The 19,037-nt window shown below is 45.2% G+C and overlaps 1 protein-coding gene across 1 annotated transcript in view; it reads right to left on the bottom strand.

Moving 5' to 3' along the window:
* LOC142295199 (enoyl-[acyl-carrier-protein] reductase, mitochondrial-like) overlaps nt 1-14,220 on the bottom strand; it is a 160,121-nt gene extending 145,901 nt beyond the window's left edge. The window contains exon 1 of the mRNA XM_075338276.1: nt 14,039-14,220. Within this exon, the coding sequence (XP_075194391.1) occupies nt 14,039-14,220 (182 nt within the window). The remainder of the gene's footprint in view (nt 1-14,038) is intronic.
* Between the last annotated feature and the right edge of the window lie 4,817 nt (nt 14,221-19,037).

A 19,037-nucleotide genomic window follows, 5' to 3' on the forward strand; every position in this document is an offset into this window, starting at 1 on the left:
ACCCGGTTACATGGACAGTGCAAGTGACAACGGGAGAGACGCGGTTCACGGCTGATGCCTACCTCGATTCCGGGGCAGCAGGCAATTTCATCCAGCAGGCCACGGTGGACAAGTACCGGGTGCCTGTTATTCCACTCGACAAGCCCCTAGCGATTGCCTCGGTGGATGGGAGACCCCTCTCTGACACCATCTCCTGGATCACCAGGCCGGTCGAACTGCGTATCGGTGCCCTTCACACCGAGAACATCTCTTTCTACGTCCTCCCACACATGTCCCACCAGATCCTGCTGGGACTTCCATGGTTGCGGACACACGAACCATCAGTTAGCTGGGGCACTGGCGAAATCACCCGATGGGGCTCTTCGTGTCATGAGAGGTGCCTAAAGTCCATACAACCCATCCGACGACCTCCGGTTCCAGAGAACCTACCGGGGCTGCCCTCGGCCTATTGGTCCTTTGCAGATGTCTTTGATAAAAAGGAATCCGAGGTACTGCCGCCACATCGTCCATACGATTGTGCCATCGATCTGCTCCCAGGAACAACACCACCACGAGGACGGATATATCCTTTATCTCCAGCCGAAACAAGGGCCATGTCTGCTTACATCTCAGAGAGCCTGGCAAGGGGGTTCATTCGGAGATCCTCCTCTCCTGCTGGAGCAGGTTTCTTCTTTGTCAAGAAGAAAGAGGGCGACTTACGCCCATGCATAGACTACCGGGGTTTGAATCAAATCACCGTAAAAAACAAGTACCCTCTGCCGCTCATTCCCGAATTGTTTGACCGGCTTAGAGGAGCTCGTGTGTTCACCAAGCTGGATCTTCGGGGTGCTTACAATCTGGTACGCATCCGCTCTGGTGACGAATGGAAAACCGCGTTCAATACGCGCGATGGACATTATGAATACTGCGTGATGCCCTTCGGCCTGTGTAACGCTCCTGCCGTCTTTCAAGAACTGGTGAACGACGTGTTCCGGGACCTTCTCTACATCTGTGTGGTAGTGTATCTAGATGACATCCTTGTCTTCTCTCCGGACCTCCAAACCCACAGAGACAACGTACAGCTGGTTCTACAAAGACTGAGAGAGAATCGTCTGTACGCAAAGCATGAGAAGTGTGTCTTTGAGCAGTCTTCTCTCCCCTTTCTGGGGTACATCATCTCTGATACTGGACTGCAGATGGATCCCAAGAAGGTCTCCGCCATTCTCAACTGGCCTCCTCCTTCTGGACTGAAGGCAATCCAACGCTTCCTGGGATTCGCCAACTACTACCGCCAGTTTATCCCTCACTTCTCTGCCTTGACTGCTCCTCTCTCCGCTTTGACTAAGAAGGAGGCTAATCCAAAGGACTGGTCACCTGCGGCTGACGCCGCGTTTGGCTCTCTGAAGCGGGCTTTTGCTTCCTCTCCTGTACTTCACCGTCCGGAGTTAAACCGCCAGTTCACCTTGGAGGTGGATGCCTCCTCCTCAGGAGCCGGAGCAGTGCTCATGCAAAAGTCCTCCTCCGGGAAGATGGTGACTTGCGGATTCTTCTCCAAGGGCTTCTCAGCGCCTGAACGCAACTACACCATCGGTGACCGAGAGCTCTTGGCAGTCAAACTGGCTTTGGAGGAATGGCGCTACCTCCTGGAAGGTGCAGTGTACCCCGTGATTATTTACACGGACCACAAGAACTTGGAATACCTACGGTCCGCTCAGCGTCTGAACCCACGGCAAGCCAGGTGGTCCCTATTCTTTGCCAGGTTTGATTTCCAGCTTCACTTCCGACCCGCGGACAAGAATGTACGCGCTGATGCCTTGTCCAGGTCTTTCATGCCCATGGAGCAGGAGGAAGAGACTACCCAACCCATCATTTGTCCTAGTAAAATCATTCCGGTGGCCCCTGTCACCCTGGCCCAGATACCGCCCGGGAAGACCTATGTCTCCGAGGTAGACAGGAAAAAAGTGTTACACTGGGGTCATGCCTCGAAAACAGCCGGTCATGCTGGTCAGAAAAAGACATGGGGTGCGATTGTACGTCATTACTGGTGGCCATCCCTTCGCACGGACGTCGCTGCTTTTGTATCCGCCTGTTCCTCTTGTGCCAGGAACAAGACGCCCAAACACCTCCCATATGGCCATCTTCTGCCTCTGCCGATACCCTCAGTTCCGTGGCAACACATAGCAATGGACTTTATTACGGACTTGCCATTGTCCTCCGGACACACAGTCATATGGGTCGTGGTGGACCGGTTCTCTAAAATGGCTCATTTCGTCCCTATGGCTGGACTGCCCTCTGCTCAGGAACTCGCGGACGCCTATATACAACACATCTTCCGCTTGCATGGCTTTCCATTACACATCGTATCCGACAGAGGAACTCAGTTCACCTCCCGCTTCTGGAGGGCTCTCTGTAAACATCTGGGAGTGACTCTGGACTTTTCATCTGCATACCATCCTCAGTCTAATGGCCAGGTAGAGAGGGTCAATCAAATCTTGACCTCTTTCTTACGTCACTATGTTAACGCCCATCACGACGACTGGTCCGCTCTTCTTCCTTGGGCTGAATTCTCCCACAACCACCACATCAGTGAGTCGTCCTCCAGCTCTCCCTTCCATGTCGTTTACGGACTTCAGCCTTCCATCCCATTGCCTGTATCCCCTTCTTCGGATGTCCCTGCTGCAGATACAGTAGCCCGTGACTTTGCAACCATTTGGGACTCTGTCAAAGCGTCCCTTGGGCGTGCTTCCCTGCGGATGAAAAGACACGCAGACAAGAAACGTCTGGACCCTCCGTGTTTCTCTCCTGGAGATCTCGTCTGGCTTGCTTCCCAGTACGTCCGCCTGAAGATACCATCATACAAGCTGGGTCCTCGCTACATTGGGCCGTTTAAAGTCCTCAACAAGATCAATGAGGTCTCCTACAAACTACAGCTCCCGGCCACGATGAGGATACCCAACTCATTCCACGTCTCCCTGCTCAAGCCGGTTGTCCTTGGTCCCTTCTCCGCTGCTGCCAGTCCGGCTCCTCCACCTATTGCCGATGACGACATCTATGCGGTAAGGGATATCGTGGCCATGAAGACCGTACGAGGTCGACAGTTCTTCCTGGTGGACTGGGAAGGGTATGGTCCTGAGGATAGGTCCTGGGAGCCCAGGGAGAACGTAGGCACTCCTCTGATCCGTGCCTTCATGTCCCGGTTGCGGGGAGGGGGGTGTGGGTGGGGGGTACTGTCACGCTCCCCGGGTCCTCGGCTCCCCTTCCCGGGTCCTCTGTTCCGCTCCCCGGGTCCTCAGCCCCGCTCCCCGGCTCACCTGCCACGCTCCCCGTCCTTCCCAGGTCCCCTGGTCTCCGATCCCGGCGCCCGACGGCTTCCCAGGCCCTGGCCGGCTCCCCTGCGTCCTCCTCTCAGCTTCCTTCCCTGGCTTCTGGCACCCGGGCCGCGCGCATGCGCATTAGGGTGCGCGCGCGGTCACTGACCCTTTCTTAAAGGGCCAGCGTCCATTAACAGGAAATGAGGCTAAACAGGTACAGGGTATAAAGGGGTTTATTGTCCAAGGGGGCGGGGCCTGATCTTCGTGTTTCCTAAGCTAGGAGTCAGGTCTCCTGGTGTCTCTGTGCATATACTCACCTATCTCTCTTGTAGAGCCGTGCCTGCCTCGCCATCCAGTCCTGCCGTGTCCTGAACCCCGAACGCTGTCCATCTGCCATCCTGACAGTCCGCACCATCTCGGATCCCTGCGGTGACCCGTCATCTCGCTCCAAAGGTTCCGGACCCCGCCTGACATCATCTCGGCTTCCGAACCTGAGCTGCGTCACCCGGACTACCACCCTTGACTCCGTGGTCCCAGGGACTTCTCCGCTATACTCGTGTGCACGGACTGTTCTGCTGTTTATAGTGTTCCAGCTACCGGACTCTTTACTACCATCTAGGAGTTCGGCCCAGTGGATCCACCTCCTGGGTCTGCCCGTCCACCTGGCCGTGACAAATGCGTTGTCGATTCTTTGGCTTTCTTAGCTTCAATCATCATTTGTGTGTATGTGTACAATTTGTCTGGATTTTAATTGAATAAATTAAGTGCATGTAAACTGGTTTCACCTATCTATCTATCTATCTATCTATCTATCTATCTATCTATCTATCTATCTATCTATCTATCTATCTATCTATCTATCTATCTATCTATCTATCTATCTATCTATCTATCTATCTATCTATCTATCTATATCTATCATCTATCTATCATGGTGGCTCAGTGGTTAGCTCTGCAGTCTTGCAGCACTGGAGTCCTGGGTTCAGATCCCACCAAGAACACCATCTGCAACGAGTTTGTATGTTTTCCCTGTGTTTGCGTGGGTTTCCTCCAGGTTGTCCGGTTTCCTCCCACACTCCAAAAACATACAGATAGGGACCTTAGATTGTGAGCCCCAATGGGGACAGTGTTACCAATATATGTAAAGCGCTGTGGAATTAATAGCGCTATATAAATGAATAAATATTATTACCTATCTAGTATTTATATATCTATCAATCATTTTACACATCTTTTCATATATGAAAAGCCATTCATTTATTTATCATGCATTTTTTTTCCACTACTAGCCATAAAGATGTCACATGCATGACACATGGATGTCACATGGATGTCACACATGCACACACGAATGGCACACAGATGACACAAGGATCACACACATACAGTGCCTACAAGTAGTATTCAACCCCCTGCAGATTTAGCAGGTTTACACATTCGGAATTAACTTGGCATTGTGACATTTGGACTGTAGATCAGCCTGGAAGTGTGAAATGCACTGCAGCAAAAAAGAATGTTATTTCTTTTTTTTTTTTTTTTTTTAAATTGTGAAAAGTTTATTCAGAGGGTCATTTATTATTCAACCCCTCAAACCACCAGAATTCTGTTTGGTTCCCCTAAAGTATTAAGAAGTATTTCAGACACAAAGAACAATGAGCTTCACATGTTTGGATTAATTATCTCTTTTTACAGCCTTTTCTGACTAATTAAGACCCTCCCCAAACTTGTGAACAGCACTCATACTTGGTCAACATGGGAAAGACAAAGGAGCATTCCAAGGCCATCAGAGACAAGATCGTGGAGGGTCACAAGGCTGGCAAGGGGTACAAAACCCTTTCCAAGGAGTTGGGCCTACCTGTCTCCACTGTTGGGAGCATCATCCGGAAGTGGAAGGCTTATGGAACTACTGTTAGCCTTCCACGGCCTGGACAGCCTTTGAAAGTTTCCACCCGTGCCGAGGCCAGGCTTGTCCGAAGAGTTAAGGCTAACCCAAGGACAACAAGGAAGGAGCTCCGGGAACATCTCATGGCAGTGGGGACATTGGTTTCAGTCAATACCATAAGTAACGTACTCCACCGCAATGGTCTCCGTTCCAGATGAGCCCGTAAGGTACCTTTACTTTCAAAGCGTCATGTCAAGGCTCATCTACAGTTTGCTCATGATCACTTGGAGGACTCTGAGACAGACTGGTTCAAGGTTCTCTGGTCTGATGAAACCAAGATCGAGATCTTTGGTGCCAACCACACACGTGACGTTTGGAGACTTGATGGCACTGCATACGACCCCAAGAATACCATCCCTACAGTCAAGCATGGTGGTGGCAGCATCATGCTGTGGGGCTGTTTCTCAGCCAAGGGGCCTGGCCATCTGGTCCGCATCCATGGGAAGATGGATAGCACGGCCTACCTGGATATTTTGACCAAGAACCTCCGCTCCTCCATCAAGGATCTTAAGATGGGTCGTCATTTCATCTTCCAACAAGACAACGACCCAAAGCACACAGCCAAGAAAACCAAGGCCTGGTTCAAGAGGGAAAAAATCAAGGTGTTGCAGTGGCCTAGTCAGTCTCCTGACCTTAACCCAATTGAAAACTTGTGGAAGGAGCTCAAGATTAAAGTCCACATGAGACACCCAAAGAACCTAGTAACTTGGAGAAGATCTGCATGGAGGAGTGGGCCAAGATAACTCCAGAGACCTGTGCCGGCCTGATCAGGTCTTATAAAAGACGATTATTAGCTGTAATTGCAAACAAGGGTTATTCCACAAAATATTAAACCTAGGGGTTGAATAATAATTGACCCACACTTTTATGTTGAAAATTTATTAAAATTTAACTGAGCAACATAACTTGTTGGTTTGTAAGATTTATGCATCTGTTAATAAATCCTGCTCTTGTTTGAAGTTTGCAGGCTCTAACTTATTTGCATCTTATCAAACCTGCTAAATCTGCAGGGGGTTGAATACTACTTTTAGGCACTGTATACATGGATGGCCAAATGGATATACAAACGGATCTTGCAACACATGCGTTTTTTGCACGGACGTGTGAAGAATGCCTTAAGTTGTGTCTGGACACTGGGACATGATGATGCACTCCTAGATTCTCAGCCTCACACAGTATTTACTATGTAGCAGCACTCTCACCTCACTGATTGACAGGTCAGTGGCCGTGTACTAGAACAAATGCAATAGGGAGCTGCAAGGTATGGAAATCAAGCATGAGGCTGAAAAGCTCTAAGTGCATCGTCACACCCCAATGCACCTCCAGACACAACCTTATCCATGATTTCTTGGTGCTGGAGCAGCAGTTTAGGGACATAAATGGATCAACCAGCTTATTGCTTAAAGGCAACATGATTACTTTAATGGTTTTGGGAGGGGTTAAAATTTTCTGCCACCTTCCCTTTAATTCACTTTTGCTATGTTACCCTTTTTGCTGTTTAATATTTATGGAGTGCAGCCAAAATTGTGTCATAACAATTATCTAATGCCTTTGATAAATGACCAAGCCATTGCTGAAATTGTGGGGATCTTTTCCACAACTAATTTCACCATGCGGCATAATGAAATAAAAAGGGAATGATCAAATAGCTTTATTCATTGGTAATTAATGTCAACATCCGTAATCAGGAGAATGACGGAAATAATTGTATTTCCACAAACTAAGCAGCAATGATGTTTAGTATCATTCACTTTAATTATTTGTTTTCAAGCTTTACTGAAATAAAATCAAATACATTTTAATTACTTAGGTAATGGGAAAAAAGGGCAGCTAATTCCCGAGCACCAACGTCTCTGAAGGATGAATGTCTCATTACTGTAGAAGAGCAGCAAAACTTATCATCATTAGGGAATGCATTGCAAGCAAACAGTGGTCTGTAAAGGTAAGGAGCCAAACTGTGCGCTGGTCAACGGAGAACGCAGGCAAGCGCTGAACAACCGGTATATGTCTGAAAGTCCTTATTAGATATGTCTGAATTCATTGATATAAAGCATTCATCTACCTTTTGCAGCCATTTATTTCCACTAATCTGTTGAAAACAAACATTTTTTATTCCAAGTATTCATTATTTTTTTTTTTGTTTGCAGCATCCATTCCGTCCAATGTATTGTCATGGATACAGATCACCAACAAGCCCTGTGTAGGGTGCCGCTGTAATTAACCCCCAGGGGCAGAAATGCCATTATTGCAACCGGTACAGATGCAGAGATGCCCAAGAGGCAAGTAGGCCTACTTCCACCTCCGAAACATTAACCCCTTCACCCTCAGGTGATTTTCCGATTTTAATTTTTTGGTTTTTGCTCCCCTTTTTCCGAGAGCCATAACTTTATTTGTCTGTCAATATTGCAATATGAGGGCTTTTTTTGTGGGATGAATATTGAATAAAACCATTAGTTTTACCGTATAGTGCACTGGAAAACAGGAAAAAATCCAAGCACGGTGAAAATACAAAAAAAGTGAAATTGAACAATAGTTTTTGGGGTGTTTTATTTACCATGTTCACTATATGGACAAAATGATGCAGCCATATGATGCCTTACATCGGTACGAGTTCGTAGATACTAAACAGGTATACCATATTTTTCGCTTTATAAGACGCACCTGATTATAAGACGTCCCTCAGTGATGCCACATGTCCCGCATTGATGGCACATGTCTCATATTGCTGGCACATGTCTCCTATTGATGGCACACATCCGCTATTTATGGCACATGTCCCCCTGTGCTGGCACATGTCCCTTATTGCTGGCACATGTCCCCTATTGCTGGCACACATCCCCTATAGCTGGCACATGTCCCGTACAGCTGACACAGGTCTCCTATAGATGGTAAACGTCTCCTACAGCTGGCACAGGTCTCCTATGGATGACACACGGCCCACTGTGCTGCCCATGGTCCCCTATGGATGGCACACATCCCCCTGTGTTAGATATGGCCCCTATGGATGGCACACGTCCCCCTGTGTTAGATATGGCCCCCATGCTGCTGCCCATAGTAAAAGAAAAAAACTCTTTACTTACCTTCTCCAGCGCTGTCCTCCCTCGTGTCTCCCTCCGTGCTGCTGAGCTCCTGCACTTCCTGGCTCTCGGTGCTGGTCATGTGATCGGCACAGCAGAGTGACATCATCGTTGCATGCCTGATCACAGTGGCAGCAGCAGGAGACTGGGGAGACACGCTGGAGGAGGTAAGTGAAGAGTTTTTTATTTTACTATGGGCAGCAGCATGGGGACAATATCTAACACAGGGGGAGCATTGCCATCAAAGGGGGGTGCAGGCACATATAATATGCGCTGCTCCCCCAGCCCATCACCACGGTGCAGTTTCAGCACCACGGTGATGGACTGCAGCAAGGCATACTATATGAGTGAGAGCAGGAGATCTCCCGCTGCCTCCTGCAGCCTTCAACAGCCTCCAATAGCCTGCCTCAGCCTCCAGCACCGCTCCAGAGCTGCCCCCACCTCCCCTGGGCCCTGCAGTATATAATCCGTACATTCGAATTATAAGACAGACCCCTTACTTTCCCCCAAAATTTGGGGGAACAAAAGTGTGTTTTATAAAGCGAAAAATACGGTACTTTACTTTTATCTAAGAGGTGAAAAAAAATTCAGAAAGTTGTCCAAAAAAGAAAATAGCACAGTTTTTGCCATTTTACGACACCCACAGCGTTCCTATTTTTCGGGATCCAAGGCTCAGTGATGGCTTTTTTTTTGCGTATTGAGCTGGCATTTTTAATTATACCATTTTTGTGTAGAGGCGATGTTTTGATCGCCTGTTATTACATTTTAAAGAAATGTTGTGGCGACCAAAAAAAATAATTTTGGATTTTGGAATATTTTACTCTCCACGCTGTGTAATGATCAGAATAATTGATTTTATATTTTGATACATTGGGCATTTCTTAATGCGGTGGATAGCAAATATGTGTATTTTTACAAAAAAATTACTTTTTTTGTCATATTTTTTTAAAACTGTTTTTTAAAATTTTGTATTTATTTTACTTGTCCCCCTAGGGGACTTTATCACTACAAAGTCTTATCACCTGTGCATTTCTGCTGATCAGAGCAGCATCACTCTGATCAGCAGAATTGCTTATCTCCTGTGAGTGTCGGCTCTCCCAGAAAGTGAGTCATGGAAGCATCAGGGGTCATCAGCTGACTCTGCACTACCATAACAACACATTAGTGCCTGTGATCACTCCATGGGGCCGCTGATGGTGGTGGGGTATGGTACGATCCCTGCAATGGGCCTTAAAATTGCGCTGTCAATATTTGACAACGCGATCTAAGGGGTTAACAGGTGCGGGTGGATCTCTGATCCACCTGCAACTGTAAGTCACACATGGCTGCTGATCAGATCAGCAGACATGTGCAGGGATTACCGTGGGCTTTCCGCCGGAACCCACAGTAACCGTCCTTTGGTTGTAAAGGGGTGGAAGGGTTTTCCCACAAACAGTTCATCCTAATCAATAGATCTTGGAATAATTATAATTTCTACAATTGGATGAGATTAAAAAAAAATGTTACTCTGCTGAGATAATCTTATATATCTCATCCTGTACCTGTCTGTGCCTTCTATTGATTATGATTATTGTATGTGTCACTATTATGTACACCCCTTTCACATGTAAAGTGCCATGGAATAAATGGCGCTATAATATTAATAATAATAATAGTAATAATAATAATAATATGTGCCTTTGCTATGCACTGTGTATTGGCCGTGTCTGACCGCACAGTGACATGATCTGATTATACCACATCTACTGGACAGAGGAGGATGCAAAAGAGTATACATACAGGACATTATAGAATTGCAAATTATTCTTTCTTTGAGATAAAACATTTTTTACAAACAGGCAGGGAAATGTTTTACCTCACAAAAAGAATCGTTATGTTGCCCTGCTATTATATCTTTATACTCTATTGAGCCCTCCCCAGCCGAGGAGATGTGGTATAATCAGACCATGTTCATGTACGGTCAGACACGGACATTACACAGCACATGGCAGGGACACATATATAAGATTTTCTCAGCACAGGAACACTATTTTAAAACATTTCCAATTGTAGACATTTTTATTATTCTTATTATTGATAAAAAAGGAACTTTAAAATTATCTTTGTTCGTGAGAAAAACCCCTTTAGGCCTCCTTCACACGTCCGTGTGTCCGGTACGTGTTTGGACCATCTCCTCACGAGACATGAGCACACGTAGACCCTTTAAAATCAATGGGTCTGCGCACACGTGCGTGTTTGGCTGTGGACCATGTGTACGTGTGGCGCATACGTGTGCCCGTAGACATGTCTGTTTTTCTCCGGCATCACGGGTATCACACCGCCCACACACGGACCGCACGGATGTGATCCATGTGACACACACCGGAGAAAACACACGTGTTGGTAAAAAAAAAAAATCTATTCTCACCTGTCCCCAGTGCTGCAGTCTCTGCCGCTGCTGCCACTCGCTTCCGACCCCCGCTCATTATGCTCATCGCATGTTCACTCCACTGCGGGCCGGAAGCAGCAGCAGCGGGGAGTCGGCAGGACCGGAAACCGAAGATCAGCACCACGGACAGCAACGCCAGGGACAGGTGAGCAGAAAGTTCCCGATCTTTGTGTGTTATCACGGATAACACACGGAGAAGACACGTGTGCCATAAAAACGGCACATGGAAGGATACACGCACCTTTGACACATCTGTGAAAAACATGCATGCTTTTCACGGACGTGTGAAGGGGCCTTAAGCTGCTTTTGTCACTGACACAACTAGGGACCCATATGCTGTTGCCCTCTTGCACAGGGGCCATCTTCTGTCCCTCTCTAATATATTCTATTGAATGCTTGCTACAATAAGCATTATAACAGTTCTGTTGTTAGTTGTATTGAGGTGACTAAATCGTTCTTGTTTCAAAAAGTTTGTACATTTTTTTTAATTTGCAATGGGGGTTTAGGAAGGAGGTTAATAATTTTGATTACAAGTGTTAAAGGTCAGGTAGCAGAGGGGGATATAGTCCAAACAGGGCCTCTATGCAAGAACCATTTGTGAGCCCTTTGCAACCAGAGGTTCATCATAATGCACCCATTTATGTGTATGTGACAAAAGCTGCTTGCTGCTTTGGTAGTAGAAGTGGGCTCCCTTTTTTCTTGGGCTTGGGAACCAGTGTGACCGCACAAGCTGCAGCAATGATATGTCTGCATCTGTCAGGCAGACTCTTGGCGACTTTACCCCCCCTGCTGCCCTGATTGACAGGTCTCTGCCTAGTATCTGTAGGCAAAGACTTGGTAGTCACTGTCAGCGGCAGGGAGAAGCTGCCGTGTGCCTGCCTGTCTTACTAATCTACAGTGCAATCTCAACCCCCAGTGGCTTGGAAAGTATGTTTTTCTCTGAAACACCACAATATTTCAGATTCAAACATAACTAGCTGTGTTCATGCTGCCAGTTAATGATGGGCGAGCAGTACAATGCTCAGTACTCAGTACTCAAATTGATGAGTGAACACTATGATGCTCAGGTTCTCGTTACTTGAGTAGAGCAGGTCAGATGCACGGAAGTCCTCAATTCAAGTAACGAGTATAACGGAAGTCAATAATTGACCATTTCGGCTCTCCACCCACAAACAGCCAACCATAAACAGAGCATTTCCGCGGGGAGGGCAGATATTTTTTGGGACACACTACTTCCGAAATGTTGTTTTTACCTAGTGAGAACCATTTAGAGGATGCAAGTGACTCTCACTGGGGTGCCGGCTCCCATCATTCAGTGAAGGGAAAGCCAGCGCTTGTGTTCTATGTTTCATGAACGACACATCTGAGAACCCCCGATAGTCAAGCACTGTGGGTACCTGAGCACCCCGATGCGTGATCAAGTATCGAACAGTGCTGAGCACACTCACCCATCATTACTGCCAGGGCCTAATACTTGCTGCCCACAGATTGGGCAACATACACTACAGTTCAAAAGTTTAGGGTCACTTAGATATTTCATTATTTTTGAAAGAAAAGCACATTGTTTTCAATGAAGCTAAGATTAAATTAAACAAAAAATACTCTATACATTGTTAATGTGGTAAATGACTATTCTAGCTGAAAACGTCTGATTTTGAATACAATATCTACATAGGTGTATAGAGGTCTATTTCCAACAACCACCACTCCAGTGTTCTAATGGTACATTGTGTTTGCTAACTGTGTTATAAGGCTAATGAATGTTTAGAAGTCCCTTTAAAACCCTTGTGCAAGTATGTTAGCACAGCTGAAAACAGTTTTTCTGATTTGAGAAGCTATAAAAGTGACTTTCCTTTGAGCTAGTTGAGAATGTGGAGCATTACACTTGTTGGTTCCATTAAACTCTCAAAATGGCCAGAAAAAGAGAACTTTCATGTGAAATACGACAGTCTATTCATGTTCTTAGAAATGAAGGATATTCCACGCGAGAAATTGCCAAAAAACTGAAGATCTTCTACAACGCTGTGTATTACTCCCTTCAGAAGAGAGCACAAACAGGCTCTAACCAGAGTAGAAAAAGAAGTGGGAGGCCCTGCTGCACAACTGAGCAACAAGACAAGTACATTAGAGTCTTTAGTTTGAGAAATCGACACCTCACAGATCCTCAACTGGCAGCTTCATTAAATAGTACCCGCAAAATCCCAAAGTCAATGTCTACAGTGAAGACGCAACTCTGGGATGCTGGCCTTCCGGGCAGAGTGGTAAAGAAAAAAAGAAAAAGCCATACAGTATCTGAGACTGGCTAATAAAAGGAAAAGATTAATATGGGCAAAAGAACATAGACATTGGACAGAGGAAGATTAGAAAAAAGTGTTATGGACAGATGAATTGAAGTTTGAGGTGGTGGTTGGATCACACAGAAGAACATTTGTGAGACGCAGAACTACTGAAGAGATGCTGGAAGAGTGCCTGATGCCATCTGTCAAGCATGGTGTAGGTGATGTGATGGTCTGGGGTTGCTTTGGTGCTGGTAAAGTGGGAGATTTGTACAATGTAAAAAGGATTTTGAATAAGCAAGGCTATCACTCCCTTTTGCAACGCCATGCCATACCCTGTGGACAGCGCTTAATTGGAGCCAATTTCATCCTACAACAGGGCAATGACACAAAGCACACCTCCAAATTATGCATGAACTATTTAGGGAAGAAGCAGGCAGCTGGTATTCTATCTGTAATAGAGTGGCCAGCCCAGTCACCAGATCTCAACCCTATTAAGCTGTTATGGGAGCATCTTGACCGTATGGTACGCAAAAAGTGCCCATCAAGACAATCCAACTTGTGGGAGGGGCTTCTGGAAGCATGGGGTGAAATATCTCCAGATTACCTTCTCAAATTAATAGCTAGAATGCCAAAGGTCTGCAAAGCCGGAATTTCTGCATAGGAGCATTCTGTGACGAAAGCAAAGTTTGAAGGAGTAAATTATTATTTCAATTAAAAATTATTATTTGTAACCTTGTCAATGTCTGCACTATACTTTATTCATTATGCAACTCATTTCCTAAATAAAAGCATGATTTTTCATGGAAAAGACAAATTGTCTGGGTGACCCATACTTTTGAACTGTAGTGTATATCAGTAGAAAAGTTCACTTTAAAGCACAAAATTTCAAATAATGTGGCTTATTTATATCATGAAAAGGCTCATAATTAATACTAAAACTCAAAGCTTAATATGTTATAAGAGCATTCAAATGTGACACCATCTTCTAAAAAGCCAAAACACAGAATCATTGAATTGCTTACTTTAAAACATCCTTCCAAGGACCATGTCTTCTGTAGATGAGGCTTTCACAAGATGAATGGTGGGACCATCTTGAGGTTCTGCTGTAGTTATAACCTTTACAGAATACCCCATGTAGTTTTGTCTTAAAAACAAACAATCCTCTTAGAAGCATGAACACACCAGCCTTCTCCATGTGTGGCATAGAGTATGAAGCAGCAGAGATGTTAGCTTCCTCTTTCAGTTTGAGTCTATAGTTATTTTTACAATACAACTACATAGTTTCTCAATAGAGGCTTGCCTATGTATTTCCTAGAACTTTTTTGCAATCAGAATATAGTAAATTTAACTTTTTTTTCCTTGAGGAAACAATACATTCTACCTGATAAATGCATCAACTAAATGTTGATGCCTCTCACACCTCTCATCTTCTGAAACTCATGATGACGGCAACACCCTTGATCTGGTCTTCGCCCACCTCTGCTCCATCTATGACTTTGACAACTCACCTCTTCCCGTCTGTGACCACAACATCTTCTCCTTCAAGCTCACAAACCCTCGCTGACCGCAGCACGCTCCCACCTATCACACATTCAGAAACCTACAGGCCATTGACTCTCAGACACTTACAGACTCTATTCACTCATCACTGTCCCCTATCTCCTCACTTTCTTGTCCTGATCTGGCTATAAATCACTACAATGACACACTCAGAAGTACCCTAGACCAAGTAGTGCCCCTTACATTCAGAAAGACCAAGCAGAGTAAAACAGTCCCGCCTCACATCCCAAACTCGATTTCTCCAGCGATGCTCTAGGAGTGCTGATTGCCTATGGAGGAAAATCTGCACACCAGAAAACTTCATCCACTACAAGTTCATGTTAAGAACCTACAACTCTACCCTTCACCTCGCGAAACAGACCTACTTTACCACCCTTATTTCCTTACTATCCAACAATCCAAAAAAGCTCTTTGACACCTTTCACTCCCTCCTTAGTCCCAAAGTACAGACCCCCATCACAGATCTTCATGCTGTTAATCTGGCCTCGTATTTCACAGAGAAAATAGAAAACATTCGCCGAGAGATCAGCTCCCAGCCACCAAGCATCGGGATTCCCATCCCTCCCCACATCCCATCCGGATCAATCTCCACATTTGACCCAGTCACAGAGGAGGAAGTCCTCTGTGAATGATGAAGGCATTGATACTATGGACTGGTCTGCTCTTTCCTCAGACCTGAATCCTATCGAGCACATCTGGGTCATCATGTCTCGTTCCATCCACCAATGCCTCTTTGTGCTACAAACTGTCCAGAAGCTGACTGATGCTTTAATTCAGGTGTGGGAGGAGATCCGCCAGGAGAACATCTGCTGCCTCATATGTTTAGACATTGTAGGGAAGTCATAGAGGCACGTGGAGGCCACACAAACTTCATTTGCTTGTCTTGAGGCATTTCCACTGAAGTTAGATCAGCCTGTAATTTGATTTTCCACTTTGATTTTTAATATCATTACGAATCTAGACCTCCATGGGATAATAATTTTGATTTACATTGATCAGTTTTATATTTTACTGTTTTAATCGTATTCCTCTATGTAATGAATAAAGATTTGCAACTAGAATATTTCATTCATTGAGATCTATGAGGTGGTATTTTAGTGTTCCCTTTATTTTTTTTCAGTAGTATATACAAAGAAAAAATACAAAATAAAATAAAATAAGGTTTTACAACTGATTTACTAGTTGCATTTATTAATCGTAGGCGCCAGAACAATTCTGCTTTTTGTTGCTGCAACATAGCAAAAGAAAAAGGATTCAGGTTTGCAACTGTTTGACTATTTGCATTTAACAATCATAGGCACTGCAACAATACTGCTGACTGTTGCCTCAAATTACTTTCTGTTAAGGGGGAGAATTTAAAACAAAAATATGTAAGGTAATGAAACTTGGTACACAGATTCAACATAATGTATGTGTCAAAAATGTTAATCAGTAGAGATAAGCGAACCTGAAGTCCGATGTTCGAGATTCGGGTTTGAATACAGGCTACAAAAAGCAGAGTTTGGGGGTTTGAAGTTCGAGCGAGTTACAAGTGCAAACCACACAAGCGAGCAGCCCTGTGCTTGAGTATGATTGATGCTCATTCCTGCGCGAGCCACTTGCAGTGTTTCATGGGCTCGCCTGGTTGAAAAATCAGTGTGATCAGATGCAGTGTGCAAACACACAAAAAAAAAAATTGAAAAACATCGCCCACTCTCCCCCAGAAGTGTTCTGCTTATAGCTGGCTGCATGTGTGTGGAGACACAAACTGTAGAATTACTGACTTCCATTGATTTTCAGATCAAGTCAGGTCACAAACCAAATTTTATCTAAGGTTCAACTGCACACTTCGAACCAAACTTCCAAAGGTTTGCTCTTCTCTATCAAACAGTAACCAAAACATAACATGGACAATTGGCATGGTAGCTTGATAGGAAAAAAAATGTAGGAGCTACTAGCTGCCATCACTTCCACTGTAGGCAGTAACTGTCATGGTAATAGAAGTACCAAACACGCAGCTGACATTTGGCCTACTTTGCTACTGGCAAATGTATTAGTGAGGAGGAAGCTAAGGGTGTCATGGAATATTTTTCACATCACTCATGTAAATCACAGCAGGATGATGTAGTCTCTGACAGAGACACCATCAGCTGGTGTCAGTTTTCTTCCCAATCCTCACAATCCCACTTCTACTTCACCACACTATCTTGATTCGTGTCTGTGTTTCAGAGAACACTCTACTGTAGATGCCTGAAAGAAACAACTATGGGAAGGGACAATACATACATTTCATGACTCATTGAGTGAATGTTTTTAGCGTAATTGAGTCACCACTGCGGAAACAAGTGATGAAGTCTCTGTGATGGAAAGCTCATCTGTTTCAACTACAAGTTATCTGTTCTTTCTGTACGGCCTATGAATATTGCTCAACCTACATTATCCCATCTTTAACAGTCACAGGGTACATTGTTGATTCTACACATTTTTTTCATTCATGCAAGGTAAAATGCTGTCTAGAGGATAAAAATTTCAAAGCAAACATGTTGCTGGTGTGCATCAAACAGAAGCTTGCCTCTTGGCTGTCTATTCTCAAACTCCATGCATAGCCCATATTCTGAATTTAATTGTTCAACATTTCTTTCACAAATATACCCACTTGAGGAAGGTTATGGTTATGATCAGAAAACAGTTAACTCATTTCAAATGATCTTATATGGCAAAGCAAACTCTTCTTGTATTGCAATAACAAAATGATCTACCAAACTGCCAGCAGATTTTGACTTTGCCACCCACTGGAATTCCATGCTGCATATGTTGCAGCATTGAGGCTTGTAGCATTAATCGGTGATGGATTACATCATGCAGCAGGAAACTAGAGGTTTCTTGAGATCTGACATTGGCAGCCGATGCATATCATCTACTGAATCATTTTGAAGAGATGATAACATTTATCAGTAGGGACAGTGCGGAATCCACAATGTCACCATTGTATTGTCATCCAAAAACTATGAGGCATACTTTGTCCATGGGGTCTATTATCCACAACTTTGCTGTATATAGAAGAATAGTTTCCTATGAACACTGGCTACGGGCTGTCTTTCACAGGAGGACTATATTGACAGAAACAGGGGCCCATCAGCTGACCCCTGGCTGTCATGGCAACTCATCGGTGTCCCATGATCAAGTCACTGGAGCATGCCCCACTGCCAGCATGCAATAAATGCCACTGTCAATGATTGACAGAGGCATTTAACATGTTAACAGCTGCTGGTGGAGCACTCCACCTATGGCTGTTAGAGGCACATGTCGGCTGATTAAATCAGCCATGTACAGGGAAAGATGCGGGCTCGGCATGCAAACTCACATTAAAGGCAGGGTGACACCCCATGATGTACTTCATGGGTTGTTAAGGGGTTAAAGAGGGGATTATTGGGATGGACATTTAGTGCACAAATATAGGCATTACAACTCTCTGGGTATTATTCTAAAAAAATATTAATAATTTTATATGAACCATGTGGTTGTAGGTTGCTTAATTCATAGATCAAATACATTTCTTTTCAGTTGAGTTGTATGGGATCAGTCACATCCCTATATATGTGTTCAATAGGAGTGATGTACAACTTTCTATGGTCTTTATTATGTACTAATGCAAAGTGTCATGAAAGGTCATGTTGTAGAATACCCTTGCTAATATTGGATCTATGGTTATGTAACATTTTATGCAATAGCTGTGTTGTTTTTTGCAGACACTCTATTACATGTGTAGCACTAGCACCATATGTAACACTCACTGGGATCCCAGTGCGTTATAGCACAAATGTCCCTCACCTCTCCCCCTGGTCCAGCAGGAATACCGCTCTTGTTACTTTCCTGGCTGCCAGCTTGTCCTTGCATGGCTGTCCATGTGTTGCTTGGTCCTCTGTTCGCCCACATTGCAGCTCGGGGTTTCCTGGCCTCTAGCACAGGGAGCGCGTGTGTACACTTCGTTTGCCTTTAATGGGAAGAGCATGTGTGATTCCCTGGCCTATCAGGTCATCACAGGGTATTGTGCAATCTGCCCTTCTGCATGATACCCATCTCCTCCTTGGTTACAGGGTCCCTGACCTTTGGTGTTGCTAAGAAAAAGCTAATCAAAACCCTAGGAACACTCTGCACCACACCCACCAGACACACCAGTGGACAGCCTGAAGGGAATAGGGTCGCCCACTTGGGGGGTTGGAAAGGGGAGGTCAGGAATGTGAGGAGAGAGTTAGTTGTATAGTGACTCTTGAGAGGAGAGGTCAGGAGCTGGGCTCCTTGAGACTACTAGGTGGCAGACGTTGGTCTGGGCCTGGTAGGAGCTGGACCCCGGTCACAGGGGATCGTGACAAGGGGCACGGACTGTCGAGGAGGACAGCCAGCGATCTTGTGCCATCTCCGGGCAGGGGCCAGGACACGACGGGGTACGTGGACTCTAGGCCAGGAAGTAGCTTCAGGCGT

The sequence above is a fragment of the Anomaloglossus baeobatrachus genome, chromosome 3 (assembly GCF_048569485.1).
Source record: "Anomaloglossus baeobatrachus isolate aAnoBae1 chromosome 3, aAnoBae1.hap1, whole genome shotgun sequence".
NCBI classification, from domain to species: Eukaryota; Metazoa; Chordata; class Amphibia; order Anura; family Aromobatidae; genus Anomaloglossus; species Anomaloglossus baeobatrachus.